Here is a 22,752-nt window from a genome sequence, read left to right as displayed (position 1 = left end):
TTGGTTTCGTTGATCTGCTCTACAGTTTTTTTAGATTCTATATTGTTTATTTCTGCTCTGATCTTTATTATTTCTCTTCTTCTGCTGGGTTTAGGCTGCCTTTGCTGTTCTGCTTCTATTTCCTTTAGGTGTGCTGTTAGATTTTGTATTTAGGATTTTTCTTGTTTCTTGAGATAGGCCTGGATTGCAATGTATTTTCCTCTCAGGACTGCCTTTGCTGCGTCCCAAAGCGTTTGGATTGTTGTATTTTCATTTTCGTTTGTTTCCATATATTTTTTAATTTCTTCTCTAACTGCCTGGTTGACCCACTCATTCGTTAGTAGGGTGTTCTTTAACCTCCATGCTTTTGGAGGTTTTCCAGACGTTTTTCTGTGGTTGATTTCAAGCTTCATAGCATTGTGGTCTGAAAGTATGCATGGTATGATTTCAATTCTTGTAAACTTATGAAGGGCTGTTTTGTGACCCAGTATATGATCTATCTTGGAGAATGTTCCATGTGCACTCGAGAAGAAAGTATATTCTGTTGCTTTGGGATGCAGAGTTCTGAATATATCTGTCAAGTCCATCTGATCCAATGTCTCATTCAGGGCCCTTGTTTCTTTATTGACCGTGTGTCTAGATGATCTATCCATTTCTGTAAGTGGGGTGTTAAAGTCCCCTGCAATTACCACATTCTTATCAATAAGGTTGCTTGTGTTTATGAGTAATTGTTTTATATATTTGGGCGCTCCGGTATTCGGCGCATAGACATTTATAATTGTTAGCTCTTCCTGATGGATAGACCCTGTCACTATTATATAATGTCCTTCTTCATCTCTTGTTACAGCCTTTAATTTAAAGTCTAGTTTGTCTGGTATAAGTATGGCTACTCCAGCTTTCTTTTGGCTTCCAGTAGCATGATAAATAGTTCTCCATCCCCTCACTCTCAATCTAAAGGTGTCCTCAGGTCTAAAATGAGTCTCTTGTAGACAGCAAATAGATGGGTCTTGTTTTTTTATCCATTCTGATACCCTCTGTCTTTTGGTTGGTGCATTTAATCCATTTACATTCAGTGTTATTATAGAAAGATATGGGTTTAGAGTCATTGTGATGTCTGTATGTTTTATGCTTGTAGTGATGTCTCTGGTACTTTGTCTCACAGGGTCCCCCTTAGGATCTCTTGTAGGGCTGGTTTAGTGGTGACAAATTCCTTCAGTTTTTGTTTGTTTGGGAAGACCTTTATCTCTCCTTCTATTCTAAATGACAGACTTGCTGGATAAAGGATTCTCGGCTGCATATTTTTTCTGTCTAGCACACTGAAAATCTCGTGCCAATTCTTTCTGGCCTGCCAAGTTCAAAAGAGAGATCAGTCACGAGTCTTATAGGTCTCCCTTTGTATGTGAGGGTACGTTTACCCCTTGCTGCTTTCAGAATTTTCTCTTTATCCTTGTATTTTGCCAGTTTCACTATGATATGTCGTGCAGAAGATCGATTCAAGTTACGTCTGAAGGGAGTTCTCTGTGCCTCTTGGATTTCAGTGCCTTTTTCCTTCCCCAGTTCAGGGAAGTTCTCAGCTATTATTTCTTCAAGTACCCCTTCAGCACCTTTCCCTCTCTCTTCCTCCTCTGGGATACCAATTATGCGTATATTATTTGTTTTTAGTGTATCACTTAGTTCTCTAATTTTCCCCTCATACTCCTGGATTTTTTTATCTCTCTTTTTCTCAGCTTCCTCTTTTTCCATAACTTTATCTTCTAGTTCACCTATTCTCTCCTCTGCCTCTTCAATCCGAGCCGTGGTGGTTTGCATTTTGTTATGCATTTCGTTTAAAGCGTTTTTCAGCTCCTCGTGACTGTTCCTTAGTCCCTTGATCTCTGTAGCAAGAGATTCTCTGCTGTCAGCTATACTGTTTTCAAGCCCAGCGATTAATTTTATGACTATTATTCTAAATTCACTTTCTGTTATATTATTTAAATCCTTTTTGATCAGCTCATTAGCTGTTGTTATTTCCTGGAGATTCTTCTGAGGGGAATTCTTCCGCTTGGTCGTTTTGGATAGTCCCTGGCGTGGTGAGGACCTGCAGGGCACTTCCCCTGTGCTGTGGTGTATAACTGGAGTTGGTGAGCGGAGCCGCAGTCAGACCTGATGTCTGCCCCCAGCCCACCGCTGTGTCCACAGTCAGACTGGTGCGTGCCTTCTCTTCCCCTCTCCCAGGGGCGGGATTCACTGTGGGGTGGGGTGGCCTGTCTGGGCTACTTGCACACTGCCAGGCTTGTGATGCTGGGGATCTGGCGTCTTAGCTGGGGTGGATAGGCAAGGTGCACAGGGGCAGGAGGGGCAGGCTTAGCTTGCTTCTCCTTAGGTGATCCACTTCAGGAGGGGCCCTGTGGCAGCAGGAGGGAGTCAGATCTGCTGCCGGAGGTTTGGCTCCGCAGAAGCGCAGAGTTGGGTGTTTGCGCGGAGCGAGCAAGTTCCCTGGCAGGAACTGGTTCTCTTTGGGATTTTGGCTGGGGGATGGGCGGGGGAGATGGCGCTGGCAAGCGCCTTTGTTCCCCACCAAACTGAGCTCTGTCATCAGGGGGCTCAGCAGCTCTCCTTCCCTTTGTCCTCCAGCCTTCCAGCTTTCTGAGCAGAGCTGTTAACTTATGACCTCCCAGACGCTAAGTCGCGCTTGCTGTCGGAACACAGTCCATCAGGCCCCTCCGCTTTTTGCAAGCCAGACTCGGGGGCTCTGCTTGGCTGGCGAGCCGCCCCTCCACCCCGGCTCCCTCCCGCCAGTCCGTGGAGCGCGCACAGCCTCGCCGCCCTTCCTACCCTCTTCCGTGGGCCTCTCGTCTGCACTTGGCTCCGGCGACTCCGTTCTGCTAATCCTCTGGTGGTTTTCTGGGTTATTTAGGCAGGTGTAGGTGGAATCTAAGTGATCAGCAGGACACGCGGTGAGCCCAGCGTCCTCCTACGCTGCCATCTTCCCTCTCCACTTTTACTTGTTTCATAGAGACATGATTCTCAGCCACCTTTTAGGGCCAACTTGTATGTGTTTCCTATTATCAATATACTATCTGAGTTTGTGTTTAAGCTTTATTGGATTTTCTATGTCTTTTGATAAGAAAATTCAACCTGTACACATTTAATGTATCAAAATTAAACTTGGTCTTCTTCCAGTTTTTTTGTAAGTCATTGCTATTTCATCTTTTAACTTTTTCTTGTCTTTTCTGACCTGGTCAAACTGTTGCTGATTTCTTTCTCCCCATTGTTAATTTGGACATTCTACACTGCTTTTCTAATCCCACGGTTCAATTCCCAACTGTCAGAAATCAATCTATCTTTTTTATTACCGCATTAATATGAAATAATTATAAGCTCCTCTCTCTCCCACATAAATCTGCTTGCTCACCCATCCCTCACACCCCCACCCATCCACAAATTTCATAGCATGCTTCTATCACCCCACGCTCCATGGGTGTCATGCCCCTTTTAAATCCTGCTTTTGCTGAGATTGTTTACACATTTACTTCTAGTTTCTTGAACCATAATTATTTCTTTTTTTTCCCTCAAAATTCTTATTTGGCATCTTTTTAAAAATCATCTTTCATTTGGATCTAATACCTACCTCTTTTCTTTCCTTGTCAGCTTCTCTGATCTACCTTTCCTTTTCTATTTCTCTGATACACTTGGGATTAGCATACTTGGGAGTAGTTTGCTCAGATAAATATCACAGGTTGCATACTCTCTTAAACCTTCTCTATCCAAAATGCATTTTTAACATGGACATGGCAATTCTGGCTGCATACAGATTCTTTCCTCTTAACAGTCTATACAAATATTGTTTCACTGCCTTCTATGTTCCAATATTATAGATGAATCATCTGATGCAGTGTATTTATCTTGTTTTCACATGTTATTTAAGCTTGTTCGGAGGCTTAAAAAAAATTTTTTTTTTAATGTTTGCAACCAAGGAAGGTCACCAGGGTATGTCTAGGAATGTTATCTTTTTTTTTTTTTTTTTCATTTCATACCCTGAGATTTAGTGACTCTTTTTGGTCTACTGATTTATGCTTTTCCTCAATTGAGGAATATTTTTCTATGTCATTTATTATTGCTTTTCTTCTATCCATTCTCTTTTTCCTCCAGCGGCTAACATATTAGTCACATTGAAGTGTCTAGTCTCTTTCGCTTTTTCCCCCTCATGATTTTTGCCATTTCCTTGATTGTTCTCCCCCCCACTTGATCTCCTGTATAAATCATTCTTTTTTGGGGCACCTGGGTGGCTCAGTTGGTTGAGCATCAGGCTCTGGCTCAGGTTATGATCTCACGGTTCATGGGTTCAAGCCCCATGTCAGGCTCTGTGCTGAAAGGTCAGAGCCTGGAGCCTGCTTTGGATTCTGTGTCTCCCTCTCTCTCTGCCCACCTCCTGCTCACATTCTGTCTCTCTCTCTCAAAAATAAATAAACATTTAAAAAATTAAAAAAATAATTCTTTCTCAACATCAGCCACGCCCTTTTTCAGTTCATTTTTTGAAAATTTTAGCCGAAGTGTCAGAAAATTTGTTTTGTGCCTCAATTGCCAGTGCTTGAGACATTGAAAAAACAAAACAAAACAAAACCCTGCTATGTCTTCCATCAATTGTACTTGATTGGGAGACTCTTGTACTGATTCATCTTGGATTTCTGAGTTTCACCTTCAGTTTCTGGGTCCCTTTTATGAGAATAATTTTTCTTTGCTTGTTCATGACTACATGTTTGCTTTTTGTTTGTCCTTTATGCTTTCCTGAGCAATGATAAATGAGGAGTAGTAGGGGGCACTGCGGTTTTTGTGGTAAGTGACTTAACAACCCATGGCCCCTCTGATGGGCATTCAAGGAGGGAGCTGCCCCATGTCAGGACTCTCATGGGCTGGTGGAATCCATTTCAAACCCCCCTCTATCTGGAAGTAATACAACTTCTAGCAAGGCTCCTTTTCTGGCTCATCAAAGTCAGTGGCATTCTTCTGGCTCTCTCTGGACTACAAGTGACTACAGTGGGCAGGTATAACTTCTTCACAGGGTCAGGCCCACGCAACAGAGGACCCAAATCTCTGAAATAAGTCCTAATAAATGGACGAGTCTTTTCCAGCCCAGGCTTGTAACAATATGAAAAAGTCCTCCAGACACTAGGGGGATCCCTGGAGAAACTGAAACACAGCCATGTGTGTCCTAAAGGTCCAACGTGCAGCCTGACCTGGCTGTCGTATTAGCAGAGTGAGCAGTGACAGGCACCCACACATCCATCTCTAAGCTTCACCTGCATTTTCAGAGTTTCATTCCAAAGGAAAGAATGAAATCCATATCAAAGTGTTTTTTTTTTTAAAGTAGGCAACTAGTAATAAATACCTTAAATATGTCCAAATAGATAATCAAATTATATATAAACACAATCACTCTAGTAACTTTGCATTTGCTATCAAAAAGACAGATGGTATGATCTCTTTAAAAGATCATAATTCATAATTAAATATGCACCCGGATCCATTTGGATTATTATTTGCTTAGTGGGGAAACTTTTATGCTTTTCAAACCTACTAAGAGCCACTAGAAAAAGATTTAGCAAATTGTTATGTGATTATATGTAAGTACTATATTCCCACTAATTTTCCTACTAGAGTTCCTGATTTCAATACTCACGGGATCAATACCTCATTTTTAACATAATTTGTTAATTATTAAAATCTAACATTCTAGTTCTGAAAAACACTAATACCAAAGTGGTAAATTTTTGTGAAAAATGTGATAAATGAAAATATATGTAACTTGTAACTATGGGTTATTCTGGTATAGGGAAGAACTACGTCAGGAACTAAAAGAGGGGTTTAGAAAAATTAAATTAGCTTACATGCTCATTGGCTATTTTAGTGTAAGCTAGAGAATTTAGTGCCAAGATTTCACTTCAGAGGAATGTAACAGTTTAGTAGTATCAGAGGCAGGGGAAAGCTATAGCAACCCTTCTCAGTGGATGGCACAAGCTTGTGTTGGTGAACCGAGCCTTGACAATAGCCGGACAGGGGAGGAACTTGCCAGGGTCATGCTGTTGGCCATACAAAAGGGCTTTCTGCAGAACCCAACTACTTGGAAGAACTGCCCATAAGAATCATCTAGAAATGCGTCCAGTCTCGGACTTTCTATAAATCCCAGGCAGTCAGCACTGCAACCCATGGAAGGGTGGGTTTGCCATTCCTGGCCGGGGGGTGCACTCACTGTTGCTGTGGCGCCTCGCTCTGCAGCCCCCACATGGACAGGGCACCCTGGGACCCTTCCTCTGGCTCTCATCTTTGCAGTACATTACACAATGTGTGAGTGCTTACAAGTTGAAACTCACCTTCTTTTTTAAGAGGGAAGGTAAGACTTGTTAAGAGTGCGATAAACTCTCCATAAACATTCTTGTCAAATTACTTGAAACAACTTGGAAATAATGCATGAAGAAAACAAAATATTTCTTTCTCCTTATAATTTTTTTAAATCAGTGTTTTTCAATCTTTTTTTCTAACCACCCCCTCCTCCCCAACCAGGAGTCATTTTAGATATTTTCTTCCCAATCACCACCCCATATGGAATTTTAATATCATATAAATATAAATATAGATATGTATATACATATCTATATACACACACATGCCATGTACCTATCTCTGCTCTAAAATAGAAAAATTAAGAATTTTGGGCCTCTCTAAGAACCAATTTTTACCTCTTTAGAGGTGTTTTCACCCCTGTCGAAAATGCATACTCTATAGATATATCTGGTTTGATGTCACCATGGCAGAGTTTAACTAACATTTTCAGGAATGCAGGTTATATGAGTTCTTTAACCATCACATTCCATCACTTCTTCTCCAAATTTTCATTTTGTAATAATACTTATGGAATTTAATATGTACTGTAACAAACCCTCTTGTCCTCATGAATATTACTAATAATGGAGTTCAGATTTAAAAATTAAAAGAGTTGTTTTAAGAAACAGTATTACATTTGTTTCCAGGAAATATTTTTTTCGGGTGAAAAGTAGGAGAAATTAATTTAAAATGCTTGTTTTCTAAAAGAAGTTGTAATTGGATTTGTGAGACTAGCAGGTAAAACAGGAAGATGACTGCCAAATTTCTGAAGCTAAGGAGAAAAATAACCACGTGGAAAATGACATGCATAATATAAATACAACAATAGAAATCGTTTTGCCCTTTTAATTCGATGAATAATGTATGACCATTTATAGGTGACAAATTATAAATGAGCTGATGGTACCGTACAGGTCTGAGACGATAAGATGGCAGAGATACCACCCACATATAGGAAAGATATTTGAAATATATCATCCAAGATTTCTGTTGTGGTCTCTATTTCATACTTTCAAAGAAACATAACGGATATTATGAGAAAATGAAGGCAAATTTGTCACAAAAGAAGATTATAGGACAAAAATCATGAGAAATTCAATTCAGGTAACCTATTCTCCTAAATGAAATACAGATTAAATAACACCAAAATAAAGGATTATTTGCATCATTCTACAGGTGTCTGTAAATCACCTGCTCTTAGTCTACAGTGTTCTTTCAGTATTCTACATAATTAAAGAGCAAACTTTTGAAAAGTCACTGAATAGTAGAAAATGTCATTATTATATGATTTTTCACCTAAAAGGGTACTTACTGTCCACGTCCATTGGAAAAAAGGACCACAAAAGTTATTGCCAGCAGAAAGTTATTTAATGAAGTTTTCCAAAAAGGAAATTAAACTTCATGATAATCTGAAATCATAACTGCTGTTATGGCAATGAGTTACTTTCTTAATTTGGTCATTTCTTGTGATTAATGAGCTGAAATATGAGTGTCAGATTTTGTTGGAACTAAAACAAATGGCTCTTTCATTTAATGTCATTTTAACAAATATCATAAAGCCAGATGTCCTCAGAGGGACACAGAATTACTTTTCTAGAAAGTGTGATTCCACACTTTACAAAAGCCTTTCTGCTTCAAGCACACGGCTGTCATAGGAAAACAGAAAACCGAAGAGATATCCCGGAGTTCTAAACAAGGCAAACGTCTCTCCTGAACAAAAATGCAACAGAGACTTCACTGCTCACTTCATTGTGCTTGCTCTCCCATCAGTTGGTGACTTTCTTAAGAGAGGAATTTTGTTAAAATTGTTAATCTTCTATGCATAACATTGTGCTGATAAATTTCTGTTAATGGTACAGCCTAATGGATACGCAGATATGTTTATGTATTTTTACATAACGAGGAAAGTATTGTTCAAGTTTTATTACTTGATGAGAATATCCAATTTAAAATATAATTATGTTCATTATAAAAATGTGATTTTACGTATAATATGTATTGTGTTTGGTCAGAATTAAAAATGAAAACTCTTACAGAAGGGAGTAAATTTACCTTTTTTTTTTTTTTTAAATTTTTTTTTTTCAACGTTTATTTATTTTTGGGACAGAGAGAGACAGAGCATGAACGGGGGAGGGGCAGAGAGAGAGGGAGACACAGAATCAGAAACAGGCTCCAGGCTCCGAGCCATCAGCCCGGAGCCTGACGCGGGGCTCGAACTCACGGACCGCGAGATCGTGACCTGGCTGAAGTCGGACGCTTAAGCGACTGCGCCACCCAGGCGCCCCAACCTTTTTATGTTTATACGTAGCCTAACAAAGAAAGAGACTTTTTTCCTATTTCTTAACTAATTTTAAACTTAGGCTAACTGGTCCTAAGTAGCAAAACTGGTATCCAGCTATAGAATGGAAGCTGAGGAGCTTAATGTATGCTTAAAAGATATTTTGTAGACTGCAAGTTGACTTTCATGGGTACAATGGTTCATTTTGGATTTTGGAAATTATCCTGGATTATATGGGAACTTGAGAAATTATTTCTCTGAAAGCTCAGGGCCTTTTCTGATCTATTTTAAAAACAAACTTTCCAACACATTACATAACGCTATTGCCTTAAATACTGGATCACTATAAGTCCATAAACTTAAATTTCTGTTATTATAGCTATTTCAAGAATCAAATGGGATAATGAATTCCTTTAAAACAGCTACATGATAGAATCTCCCTGAAAATAGCAGCTATTATTGTTGTTAGTATATTTAAATTTAACACATAAAGATGTCAGTTGACATACTGTCCGTTTCTATAGCTTAAATGAAGACTGAGCCCACTGATTATTTTTGTAAATACAGTTTTGTTTTGTTTTGTTTTGTTTTGTTTTGTTTTGTTTTCCTCAGAACACTACCATTCTGAGCCCACACTCACTTTTGTACAATAATGGTAGAGTTGAGTAGTTGAGACAATGTGTGGCCTGAAAAGCCTACAGTGGTTACTGTCTGGCTCTTCAAGAAAAAGTTTGCTGACCCGGACTTAAAGCTCCAACTGTCCTTGTAAACTTTTAAAAAAGAGAGTATTTTATTAAAAAAGAAAGTAATTTTGATTAAAATAACTTATGAACACTCGTTTGAAACAAATGACTTTGATTCATGTAGAGGTTTCTGATATAAGAAGAGATACTACAATTTGAATAAAGGCCAAACATGCTTTGGGGAAGTTCAGATACCCAAAATCAGTCAGTAGAAGTGGAACAAATTCTGAATGCTTCAAGTTCAAGAATAAAGCAATGTCCACATGGTTTTAAACTGAACTAAGTCACCACTACCTAGTTTGCCAAAATCAAATTTATTTTCAGTGGTTTGGGAAGGGGGCAACAATTTGTAGACACATAACAAACAGATTCTGCTGTAGAATCCTACCCGGCTGGGTTTTTTATTAAAAAAAATTTTTTTAATACTGTATACAAAAAGCAAATGACAAGGATTTACCAACTAGACCTGGGCTCTCCCAATGCACTTAAATAGTATCAGTGAACTCTATATTAAATTATTTGAAATTTTGTTGGCATTTCATGATCATAAATTAGCTAACACACATAAATACATTAGGGAAGAGATCAAATTTATATGTGGAAAAATTAGGTAAAATTTACCAGAGGATTCTGTTCTATTCCTATGTTCCCAGTGGATGGCCTAGGTGTTTATCCTACGGGGCTGATTTAGTGACCAAGTTCTAACCCTGGGCTACACAAGAAATGTTAATGTAATCTCCAATATCCAGGACTTCTTCACCAGCAGATACAACTCACTCCAGAATGATTAGCATAGTCCCAATCACCAGTAGCCATTTCTGTTCGGATTCCCAGGCGTTTTGTCATCAGCCTTTTAACCTCTGGTTCTAAGATTATTGTCTAGTTATTCCACCTCACCTATTTTCCTACCTCTCTCCAGCCAGAGCCTTTAATTAACCTTTGGGTCTCATTCTATGTTAAGCAATTTCTTCTACATTCTCTTATCCCCTTTCACTGAATTCACTGAATCTGCTTACTATGTCCTTGCCTCAGCTGGTTCTGTTACAAATGTATGGCTTTCTCCACAGCCCTTTCCAGAAGAGGATGCTCATGCTCCAATATCCCATACAGCCCACGTAGGATAGCATATGGATGACGAAGAGATGCCCAATCCATTACCCTTCAACATTCTTTTGAGGTGTATTCCAACAGGTTAAGATGTCCTCTCACCTGACTCTCCCTGTGGCTGCTGTCCATTAATTTCTCCATCAGTCCCTTCTACATGCCCTGCCTACACTCCTTCCCCAAGAACTGGCCTCACACTGAATGACTTCAATGTCATTGTGAAGATTCAGCCGACACCTTAGTTTGAGAGCTCCCTGCCATCTTGCCTTAACTCCATCATTATGTTTGAGCCACTCATATCCATATAACACTCCATATTTTGTATTTAGTTTTCCAGGATTATTCTGAAATCCTGAATCTTGGATCCCACTCTATGATCACAACCATACCTTCAGGCTCTCTCAGTTCCACCAGCCTGAAAAAATTCCAAAGCTGGCTCAGGCTGAGTGTTGCCTTTCTCCCCTTTATGCAAGACCTTAAAAAGGGAAACATCTGTCTATATTGGCATCATTATGAATTTGTAGCCTCAAAATTCAGCTGGGTCTTCAGCACTGCAATTGATGTATCTTTAATTGACTTTTCTTTTTTTTTGCATTCTCCACAGTATCCATTTCCTCTTTCTTTCCTCCATGACCTTCCCATTTTACAATCTTGTTATAAGGCTGGACATAGACCTTGCTTCCTACTTCAGACAGAAGTCACTTCGTTGGGATTCCTTCAATGTTCGATCCTTGTGTTACAAATTCACCTGCAAATATTATTATTGGTCCATGTTTCCCTGTGTTTTTAACGACAATCCAATCTTTGTGTGCTGGATATGCAGCAAAATTATACCAATTTTTCAGGTGTCAGGCTGGATATCATTTCTTCATGTGCCTCTGTCATTGGTACTCCACAGCATAAAACAGTTACTGCTTACTGTCTATATTTCTTGCTAAACTGTAAGCTCCATATTGCACACAGCAATTAGGCAGCATCAAACCACAGTGAAAGTTTAATACAAATGATATTTTGGGGGCGCCTGGGTGGCGCAGTCGGTTAAGCGTCCGACTTCAGCCAGGTCACGATCTCGCGGTCCGTGAGTTCGAGCCCTGCGTCAGGCTCTGGGCTGATGGCTCAGAGCCTGGAGCCTGTTTCTGATTCTGTGTCTCCCTCTCTCTCTGCCCCTCCCCCGTTCATGCTCTGTCTCTCTCTGTCCCAAATAAATAAATAAACGTTGAAAAAAAAATTTTTAAAAAACAAATGATATTTTGTTACAGGCAACAAACCTCCATGTAGAGGGAAATTCATAAGTGACTCCTTAAATGTTTCTTGATACCCAAACAGATATTACCATTCAATAGGTAAACGCCATCAATTTTTTCTGAAAAGTTTACGTGTGGGGGGGATTGAATTTGTATTAACAAAATCCATTTTTAAATGTTCTGGGAGAATTCTGGATATCTTAGAGAACTCAACATATGGCAAATTGATTTTTTACATGGAAAATTCTTTTATAATAAAAATAATCGAATTACTATTTTTCTGCTTTTTAACTTTACTTTTTCATATACTGGATTTCTTGAAGTGTAGTTCAGGTGTATATAAATACCTCACTTAAAAAGACACATGGATTCTAAAGACTTATACGTCAATCAATTTTTCCATAAATAGGTAATCATTCAACTCTGAGATGTATTTTAGAAATAATTTTTCATAATAAAAAAGTAGTCTCTGGACATCATTAAAATGTATTAAAATATTAACAAAGTTACTCAGTAAATAAGAAGTACTATTCCAGGGGCAGCTGAGTGGCTCAGTCGGTTAAGTGGCCGACTTCAGCTCAGGTCATGATCTTGCACTTCGGTGAGTTCGAACCCTGCATCGGGCTTTGCGCTAACAGCTCAGAGCCTGGAGCCTGCTTTGAATTCTGTGTCTTCCTCTCTCTCTGTCCCTCTCCTGCCTGCGCTCTGTCTCTCTCTCAAAAATAAATAAATATTAAAAAAAGAAAAGAAAAGAAAAGAAGTACTATTCCAAAACTCTAGTGTCATATGTAGTGTGCTAGAAAATGCTTTTTAATCACTAAACCTACCTGCTCCTGGCTTGACATCATTAGTGCAGGTGGGGACGCCTCAGTTTCTACAAAAGTTAGCTGTGTTATCAGAATTTCCCTCCTGCCCTTGCCTAGGTATTGTTGAGCTGACTTGCTTATTTACAGTCTTCTGAATCTGTGCTTGCTTACACTGAGTAGGGAACAGACTAACACAACTTGAGAAAGGGAGTGACAATGAGAGGTGGATATGAAAACAGCAAGTTCCAGAGAGTAAGACGCAGGGCAAAGGGGTTACCTCGGCAATGTGAAACTGTGGGCAAGATTACTCGGTCTGAGGGCAACACAAAATGAGCCAGGCAGCATGGTGACCAAAGAAACACTTACGAATAACACAGTGAATCAGCTTTGGCCAAAGTCAAGTAATTCACAAATGGCTTTTCCTTTTCAGATTTATAAAAAGTGCTATCTGAGGTTCACCTTTACCTTGAAAAGTCATCTGCGTCCAAGTGAGCCACTTACCTCTGCGAGATAGAACTCGTCGTACTGCCTCCTGAAGCTTTCCCCTTTGTGGTAGTTGCTGGCAGCAACTATCACATCCACCGTCACCATGCTCAGAATGAACATGTGGAAAACTGATGACCGCATCATTTGCTGAGGAGGCAAAACAGATAAACTCTTAACAAGGAAAGCAACCGCTCTAGGAAGTCGCCTCAGTTTTATAGATTAGAAAATCGAGGCTCAGTGAAGTTAAATAACTTTCCCACTGTCACACAGTATTGCAGGTGGTGCCGTGATGTGGACCCAAGTCTACTGCCTACACTGAGATGAAATAATTAGGCATTCAAAGCTAATGACTGTTACGATAATGACTGCCATGAATTGAACGCTTACTATGTTCCAGGCCATACTAGAAGCGTGTTATTTACTTTATCTCTTTTAATCTCCAGCATAGCCCTACACAGCAGGATATATTACTCGCTTTTCCCAGTGATTTCAGACAGAAAAAGTCATTTGTCCAAGATCACACAGCAAGTACACAGTAGAAGTGGGCTCCCTATCCAATCAAGTCTATGTAAAGTCCATTCTGGGACCCACTGCCCCCAGTGGGGTAGATGATATATGAAAGGAGAGAGTACAGGCCGAAGGCCTTGGGCAGCAAAAAAGGAGAGAGAAGCTGGCCTGTGGAAAGGACCTGAGTGCAAAACAACAAACCACTAAATCCCATCCCTTGGTGCCAAATGCCAGAGATGAGCACCACCATGTGTTAAGGCCTTGTTGCTTCCTGGCATGTTAGGGACACAGATTCTTACATTCGACCCGACTTGAAAAGTCTTCAATCTTTGCAACAAAAAGAACCTAACCAGAGCAGAGCCTGGAGATGGGAAAGGAGAAACAGGACTCAGGACTGCTTCCTCTGAGTACTGTGAGTCCAGCTGTTGTCTTATGCATCCATATATGTGACCGTACACGGCCTTTGTCACCCTATGCTTGTCTATAAGGACATGGGCTCCCAGCCAAACTGCACACAGTGGAAATTCCACCACTTACAAGTTCTGTTGCCATTGGCAAGTTAGCTAAGCCTCTCTGTGCCTCAGTTTTCTTATTAGTCAAGTGGAGATAACAGTGGCCAGTCCAAAGGTTGTTACCGTTTTAAAGGAGTCAATGTCGGTAAAGTGCTTAGAGCAAGTGCTAGCATATTATAAGTGTTCCATAAAGACTTGCAATAAAAATAAATGCAGTTCTGTGAATCAGGCATTTTTCTGTCCAGGAATGGGAAATTAATTGTCCAAAGTCAAAGAATTAACTATGTTGTGTATTTGACTGAGTCCAGGACCAAGAAAGATAAACAAGAGTGATAAGATCTATTAATTTGAGAGATGTCAGAGCCACGGGAAAAGCAGATATTTCGTAAGGTTTTGTGTCCCCATGACTTTGGAGGCATTCTTACATCCATGTGACTTTGACTTTATCTTATAGGTAATACAAAATCAAATTCCAGAACTGACAACCAACATATGTAAGTGCACATCAATTTGCTTGCAGGAACTCCTGACGTTCATAACACAGATAAGCAAATCACTTGGCAAGTTTCTATTCTCACCAGTATTTTTATTGTTATTTTGTCTTTCTTGAATTGTGAGACTTAAATTCCATAACTATTATTCCTTTTCTATATTCTTTTCAACATGATGTTCTATTAAAAACATTTCAACGGATTTCTACTTTATCCGCATGACAGAAAAGCCACAACTCTTTCTATTTTCCTTAGCTACGGATTTGTGTCTTAAGTAAACTGTTATTACTGAAAGATCCAAACAAAGCTTTTAGCCATGGCTGTCAAAAAACTTTTAAATTGGTTTTGTAACTGTCACAGCTTCACTTTGGTGCTGTCATTATAATTAGGTTGTTTTTTGTCTGAGTGTCTACGTGTCCCTGTTGGTACAGAGTCATTAAAATAATCACTTACAATGGATTTTGATACACTATAATCACCATTGCTTAGCTGACTTTCTCCAAAGTAATGACTTTCAAATATTAAATAAGAATTAAGGTGATCTGTATGTGCGGTAGCTAAATCTGAATATTAGAACCAGCGCCTCTAGCTTTGAAGTGAGGGCTGGTGACACGGTCCACTTCAGCTCAATTCAATCCAACCAGCGTTTGAAACTGGCTGTCACTTTCCTTAATGCAGAGGCCAGGAAACATCACATTTAGACTCAATGCTTATATCTATAGAACACTCCAAATTTATACTCTTCATTTTTTTTTCTTTTTTTAAAAAAATATTTATTTTGGAGAGGGAGAGCACAAGTGGGGAAGAGGCAGAGAGAGAGGGGACAGAGGATCTGAAGCAGGCTCTGCACTGACAGCAGAGAGCCCGACGCAGGGCTTGAACCCACAGACTGCAAGATCATGACCTGAGTCGAAGTCTGACACTTAACTACTGAGCCACCAAGGCACCCCAATTTTTTATTTTCTTATAAAAATTAATATAAAGGGAAATGTTAAAGTTGAGTCAGAGCCACAACATATTATGTAACTTGAGATTTTTCAGAATTATTTAATATGGATGTGGGTATATATACATATATAAACACACATATACATGTGTGTATATGTTTCTATACATGTATGTATATATTTTTATATATAATAAAAGACCCTTTGGATCCTGCATACACATTCAATTTTTTAAGGTTCTCTTCAATTGCAATGTCACCTTGGTTTATATTTTTAAAAAATCATACAGGTTTTCCATATATTCTTAGCTTGGCTTTGATCCAAGAAATACAATTTCTGTATGCAACAATTGGAATTACCGAAATACAAGTAAGAGACTATAGCAAAACCGTCCCCAAAGCAGCAGTATCTGGCAGTAACACTCAGGAGTCTTACTACCCAGACTGTGGTCCCTGAACCAGGGGCTTCCTGGGAGCATATTAGAAATGTAGGTTCTCAGGCCCATCGCAGACCTGCTGAATCAGAATCTGCATTTTTAACAAGGTTGCCAATGATTAATGTGTGTATCGAAGTGTGAGAGGTTCTGTTGTAGAGGATCTCCTTGAGCAGCAGTTTAAACTGGGTGACCTATAATTTTTTTTTTTTTTTTTTTTTTTTTTTACAAATTTACAATTTCATGACTCTAAAAAGTCTATAATCACTGATTAGAATAGAACACATACTGGCTGGAACATTATGGTAATATGTTAGGATACACCATCACATCCCCCCTCTCCAACCTCAAGATCAAAAACCAACTAAACCAGGTTCATGAAGACAAAAGTATGTGTTGACTTTTCAACCATTTGTGGGGAGTACTATGAAGACACCATCACAGACTCATAAAGTCTAGGAATGCAAGTGGTGTCTAGAGTCTGGAAAAGGCAAGAAAGTGCTTTCTTTCTTGTATCTCCAGAAGTAATGCAGCCTACCTGACACCTTCATTTTAGCCAGCTGAAACGTACTTTGGAGTTCTGACCTATAGAACTGTAAATAATGTGTTGGTTTAAGTCAATAAATTTGTGGTTATTTGTTACAGCAGAATAGGAATCTAATGCAAATATTGTTCATGACTTGGACATACACCAGTTCAAATTGTCTCCTATGGCATCTGATTGTAGAGAATACCAGTGCTACAAAACTCTACTGCACCAAGGAGTTGCACCCAAGGAGATATGCCAGTAGGGGTCTCTGTAAAATTCATTACTACAGATTTAAACTCATCATGGCAATCAAAGTTTATGTTTTGTTTGTAACGCGTTCCAGAAACACGGAATGAGACAATGGGTCTGCAGCAATGATACTGAGTCACGCCTCAAGTGGAAGGACAAGAAAGGTCACTTTATATTATTAGTTCTGAGTCCTACCGTGAAAGGAATGTTCTCAAGAGACTAAAGTCTACCTCGAATATGAATAGGGATCCGCACTCAACCAACAAGATGTATCAACAAGGGCTACCATTTGGGTGCTTGGTTAGTGGCAAGTTTTGGTGTAAGCATATTGCACACCTCGATGCACTGCATGTAAAAATTTCATTTAATCCACAACCCTGTGCAGTAGGTGTTTCATTATCCCTTTTCACATATGGAGAAAGGATAAGGGAAAGATAAGTAGGCTTCCACATTCCTAGAGGTAGAAGGTAGTCTCAGATGTTTTGAGCCCAAAGTAGGTGCTCTCTTGCCTTCTAACAATGCCTCCGACGTGGCTCTACATACTCCAGAAGAAAGAACAGCAGCTCCCCTGCTAAGTGTTTGTGATTAAATAGAGGGAACAAGTTTGCGAACCTTATATTTGAAAGCTGAAGATGATCTGTTCCTTACAGAAGGGTGTAAGATCACCAGTGTGGGAAAAAATGTCGGTTTTGCAGACAGGCTGAGCTGAGTTTGCATCTGGGCTCTGTGCATGAGCAAACCTCTCTGTGACTCAGTTTTCTTACATGAGAAATAGATGTCAGAGCACCTACATCTCCAGGTTATAACATGACTATAAGAGAGACTATTTAGTATAGAGTCTAGCCTGAAACAGGCATCTTGCACTCAGGATTCTTGTTATTTGTAACTGTATTTGAAAACACTGGAAGGATCCAAAGGTAGAGATACAATTAATTGCTTGTGGTGAAAATGAGAAGGTACAACTTGAGAAATCAAGTGGGGGAGAGAACTAATCTTGAGAGGAAACATGGATGTGTATAGACTTTCAAAAAGGTCTTATGCTATCCCAGTTTTTGGCCTGACTACTTCATAGGAGCTATTTCTATTAATTTGTTCAGGAATTTTGCTTATAAAATGGTGCCATAAAGATTCTGAAGACTGTGCAGGCAAACATCCAACAAATCAAAACTGTGGCCTTTGAGGCCGCAATAAGGATAAATTAGGATAATGAATAGTACAGCTCAGAAATCAAATCTTTCTTTAAATTGCTGCTTGAGAGAATAAAATATACTACTTGGTAAACACATTTCAGGCACTGAACATTGCATCAGCCATGTACTAAAAACTGTGTTTTAATTAGATTTCAAAGTAAACATATTTGGAGAACAATGCAATTACCAGATGAAATTCTCAGAAACCATCCTGCATATGCAGCCATGAGCATACGAACAAGAACATAATGTAAAAGACCAAGTGCATAATACATCTCTCCTGTGCGTGCATTTTTTGCTTCCTGTATTTAGAAGACATCTGGATATATGTTACTTCTATCATCAATATACAAAATAATGCTGTCCGATATAAAAATTTGTATTAAAAAAGCAAATATATTTATATCAAGACTGAAAACAGACCCAGCAGATGTCCTTAGAAACTCTGCCTTTCCCATCTGCCTGCCCCTGGCATGTCCCTGGAGAGCCAGATGAGAGAAGGAAATCCACTAGTGACTTCTCTCAAAGGTACTAAACATCTGTGATACCTGTGAATACAGGTCAAGTCCTGACTGGGCTGCTTTCTTTCCTGGACAGTAAGCTGGGTAAGAGAAGCTCAAATACGGAAGCCAAATTGTGGAAAGAAGGAAGAGTTTAGTTTTCATCTCTTGGCCAGCATGAGTATAGCTTTCCCTCTACTCTGTAAGAGTAAGGTTAGATGTTAAATCACTAATTGCCACACAAATATCTATTACTGTTACTGACATTTTTCAAATGCCAACTCCAGGCTGTATAACCCAAACCAGATTTTGACGAGAACAAATACATGCCCAATAGAAAAGGAATGCCACTAAGAGGAACTATAATGCTAAGCCAGTAACTGAAATTTCTTTTAGCCTGTGTGGCAAAGCCTGAAGTTGAACCTACCTCCTGCATCCACAACCTTGGTAGCGCCCTCCCACTCTGACTCTGGACTTAGGCATGTGACTTGGTTTGTTAGTAGGACAACAGCAAAGGTGACATGAACAGAGACTTAGAAAATAGCTGTGGGTTGAGACTTACTCTCGTAGCTCCTCACGCTCTCCAGGCAGGCCTGTTGCATGGTGGTCATGGGCCCTGTCTTCCCCTTTGCCCCAAAAGTCTGCTGCGCCCCAGAAGCAGAGATGCTAGCTCATGAGTTAGCTGGGGGTGCTGGCTGACTGCAGACACAAGATGAGCCTGGCTTTGACCAGCCGAGAGCTCAGACTAGCAGCTGAGCCACAAATTTGTGAGCAAAAATTAGTGTCTGTTTTATAAGCCATTAAGTTTTAGGGGTGGCTTGTTGTTTAGCAAAAGCCAACTAATACACCCATCAAGCCTGTTGCCTCAGGCACAGAGCTAGTGACATTACTTAGTCTATTAGCATCGAAGTGGGCCAATAGGAGTGGTTCTCATTGCTGGAATAGAAATGTGTCATTTTGAAAAGGGCAATCAAGAAAGCGTGTGGCTTCTTCAAACTCTCTCTCTCTTCCCCCCTATAGTGACCTTGGAAACTAGGTGCTTCAGATGGGATTACCAAAAAGTTTACCATATATATATGTATTTATATACCACATATATGTTTTATATATATATAAACATATATATATAATGTATATATTATATATTTTATATATATTTATTATATATATAATATACATATTTTATGTATATAAATTTATATAAATATATAAATTTATATAAATATATAAATATATATTATATATATATTATATATGTAAATATATAAAATATAATATATATTATAATATATATAATATATATATTTTATATAACATATAAAATATATATATATCAATGTCATGTTGTTAATTTGAAATTGGACATAGTGGGAACAGGTAACACCATGGAAACTAGCGAATGCTACCAATCCGGACTCTCCCACTTCAAGATGGTTATTAAACATTTTAAACATTTGCAAGCACACCACTGCCCCCACCCCAAGCTGCCTGAGCCCTCTGGCACCTCCTCATTGCTCTAGGCTGGAAGGGATATATGTTGTGTCATTTTGATACTTAAAGACCCAGCATGACCCATAATGCCAAGGGCACTCACATATACTCTCTCACTCTTGATCCTATTAAGATGTATCAATGCAAGGTAAGTAAAACAAATTAGGACACTTAAATTCAAGTAATATAATCTTGTTTCAAGTAATACAATTGTCTATTTCCAAGGAGCTGCTCCATTCTCTCCTGGGCACAACAGGACCCGGGGTGATGACTGGCTGGGGAGGTACTGCACATATTCCAGCAATAAGCCTCCATCAGTGATGGTCACCTGGGCCATTCCTTCCTCACAGTCCTCTGATTCTGACTCACAGCCAATTGTAAGTGGAATGCCAGAGTGCAGAAACTAACATTTTCTAATTTCTCACGAGTGCTACACAGGCCATATAGTTACTACACAGTCTCACCAGATGTGACAAAAGGTGCTTAGCCATCAGTAGGGTTGTGAATTTCTCTTTGTCTTCATGAGTTCTCTAGTGAGAAGTTAGGAAGGTCCACAACAGGGCCGCTAGATAGGGGACACTTAAACTATGTCAATTTTAAGTTCTTTGGGCACTTTCATTGACATTCCCATAGCTAATTAAAATGTCTATATGTAGAATCACTTGAAATTTACTTGTGTATGTTTACTTTTATTTTTAGTATTAAATGGTGGGTAAATGAACATAAAACTTTTGTTTTAAATTCAAAATGGAAACCACAAGGGGCTCCTGGGTGGCTCAGTTGGTTAAGCATCTGACTTTGGCTCAGGTCATGATCTCGCGGTCCGTGGGTTCGAACCCCGCGTCGGGCTCTGTGCTGACAGCTCAGAGCCTGGAGCCTGTTTCAGATTCTGTGTCTCCCTCTCTCTCTGACCCTCCCCTGTTCAAGCTCTGTCTCTCTCTGTCTCAAAAATAAAAATAAACGTTAAAAAAAATGGAAACCACAAATTCAACAATGAATTTAAATAGTGGTCATGTTAAATAAACTGCAGATTTAACACAGTGAAGGGCTTAGGTTGGTACATTTGATGAATGCAGAATTAAACAAATATTTTTGAGCTATATAGTATCTTGAAGTGGGAGATTCATTTTGAGATATTTAAATTATTTAGGGAAGAGAGAAAAACAAATTTGAGGGATTTAAAAAATACTAAAGAATTATACCAACTATGAAATGACAAGTTTTTTTTTACTCTGTCCAAACCTGTCGCCAGCTGTAGGGTAAAGAAGGATCACAGGGCTCCTTCAAACCCTTCAACTGCACTCGTTGTGCTGAACACTGAGAAAATGCATAGCAATTTAAAATCCCAACTGAAGACCTTATGGACAGGACTGGACGGTTGCTTATTTAACCCCAGAAATCAAGACTCAGAAGAAGAACAACATATCCTCCATTTCTTCTAAAGGTGAAAATGTAACAAATATTTGATGGAAAATTGTCTCTAAAGACTGTATTATGAATGCCTGGCATAAGTTAGTAAAGGTCTCCCGATTAATATAAATGTAAATACCGAAGAATCATGGGACTTATTCAAACTGGAAGGTGAAAATATACAACAATATAGGAATTTAGTTTGGAATAATCTGAAACACAAATAATTTTAAAGATGTTTTGAATATTTCTTTCTTCCAGTGAGGCTCAAAAATCAAAGAGGCAAAACCATTTGATCAACAGAAGGTAAATAATTAAAAATAGTATTAATGATTTTATCTTATTTTTTATTATGTCTGGTCTCTTTTCTGGATATGATTATTATTTGAAGTACATCTATAGTCTATTTATGTATGTAAATATTAGGATATCTACTTAAATATATATAAAATATTTAGAATTCAAAATCTGCACAATTGCCTCCCCTCTTTAGTTAATTTGGCTATAACTGATTTCAAGACTATAATCAGACTCTCAATTAAATTCTTTAAATGTTTTATTTATTTTGAGAGAGGGAAGGAGAGGGAGCAAGCAGCAGAGGGGCAGAGAGAGTGGGAGGGGGAATCATAGGCAGGTCACACACTGTCAATGCAGAGCCTGATGCAGGGCTTGGTCCCACGAACCATGAGATCATGACCTGAGCCGAGATCAAGAGTCTTAACCCAATGGGCCACTCAGGCACCCCTCTCTCAACTAATGTCTGAGCTACCTTCTTTTACCTTTTGTTTGTGCTGTTTTGCCTTTACCTATTTTATTTTCCCTATTTTAATTCTCATTCCAGGTACTCAAAGAATAATTTTTATTCCTTTCTTTCTCCCAAAACTTGCCTTCCAAGCCCAGTGTTTTATGTTCTCCTGTTAGAACTGAAGGTGATCCTGTGTGTGCACATGCCAGGATTTGGGACAGGTGTCACTGGCATCTGCCTAACGGGGGAGTAAGAATATGTAAGGCCGTGTAGCTCTGTGCATGAAAGCACCTCTATTTGTACACTCACATATAATCCCCCAAATATGTGCCTAATGCTTATCATGTGAGAGCTTATCATGTGCTGGAGGAAGCTGGAAGTCGAGAAGAAAGTGACCAAACTTTAATTGAGGAGTCAGAGATCACTGCATTGAGGAAGTCTTGTTTGACCTGATTTTGAAGGTAGGGGCATTCGATTGGGGTGGAGGGGATGATTCAAAGAAATTCAAAAGACGGAATTAATGATAGACTGAAGATAAGTTGGATTTGGGGAGGATGATGAGGGTGCATCACAGGTTCTGGAGGTGCAAGAAAAGTCCCGTTTATAGGTGGGAATGGGTCAGGGAGCGGTGCGTTTGGTTTTTCAAAATGAGAGGGGTAATGTGCTCATGAGAATAAGCAGGGGCATGTCCGTTGGGCTCTCAGAGTTCACTCCTAAGATGCAGACACAGGGCTGGAGCAAGGCTGTG

At 39.2% G+C, this 22,752-nt stretch overlaps 1 protein-coding gene across 8 annotated transcripts in view; it reads right to left on the bottom strand.

The window, feature by feature from the left end:
* The window catches only part of NALCN (sodium leak channel, non-selective), a 335,141-nt gene that overhangs the window by 178,111 nt on the left and 134,278 nt on the right, over nt 1-22,752 (bottom strand). For all 8 annotated transcript variants that reach the window (XM_086708540.1, XM_086708523.1, XM_086708529.1 and 5 more), the window contains one exon: nt 13,016-13,147. In XM_086708540.1, coding sequence (XP_086564666.1) covers nt 13,016-13,147 — 132 coding nt within the window. The remainder of the gene's footprint in view (nt 1-13,015; nt 13,148-22,752) is intronic.

This window comes from Puma concolor, chromosome A1, assembly GCF_028749965.1.
Source record: "Puma concolor isolate L17-30 chromosome A1, mPumCon1.1.hap2, whole genome shotgun sequence".
NCBI classification, from domain to species: domain Eukaryota; kingdom Metazoa; phylum Chordata; class Mammalia; order Carnivora; family Felidae; genus Puma; species Puma concolor.
The sequence above is the reverse complement of the archived record's forward strand: the minus strand, read 5'-3'. Positions and strand labels throughout refer to the sequence as shown.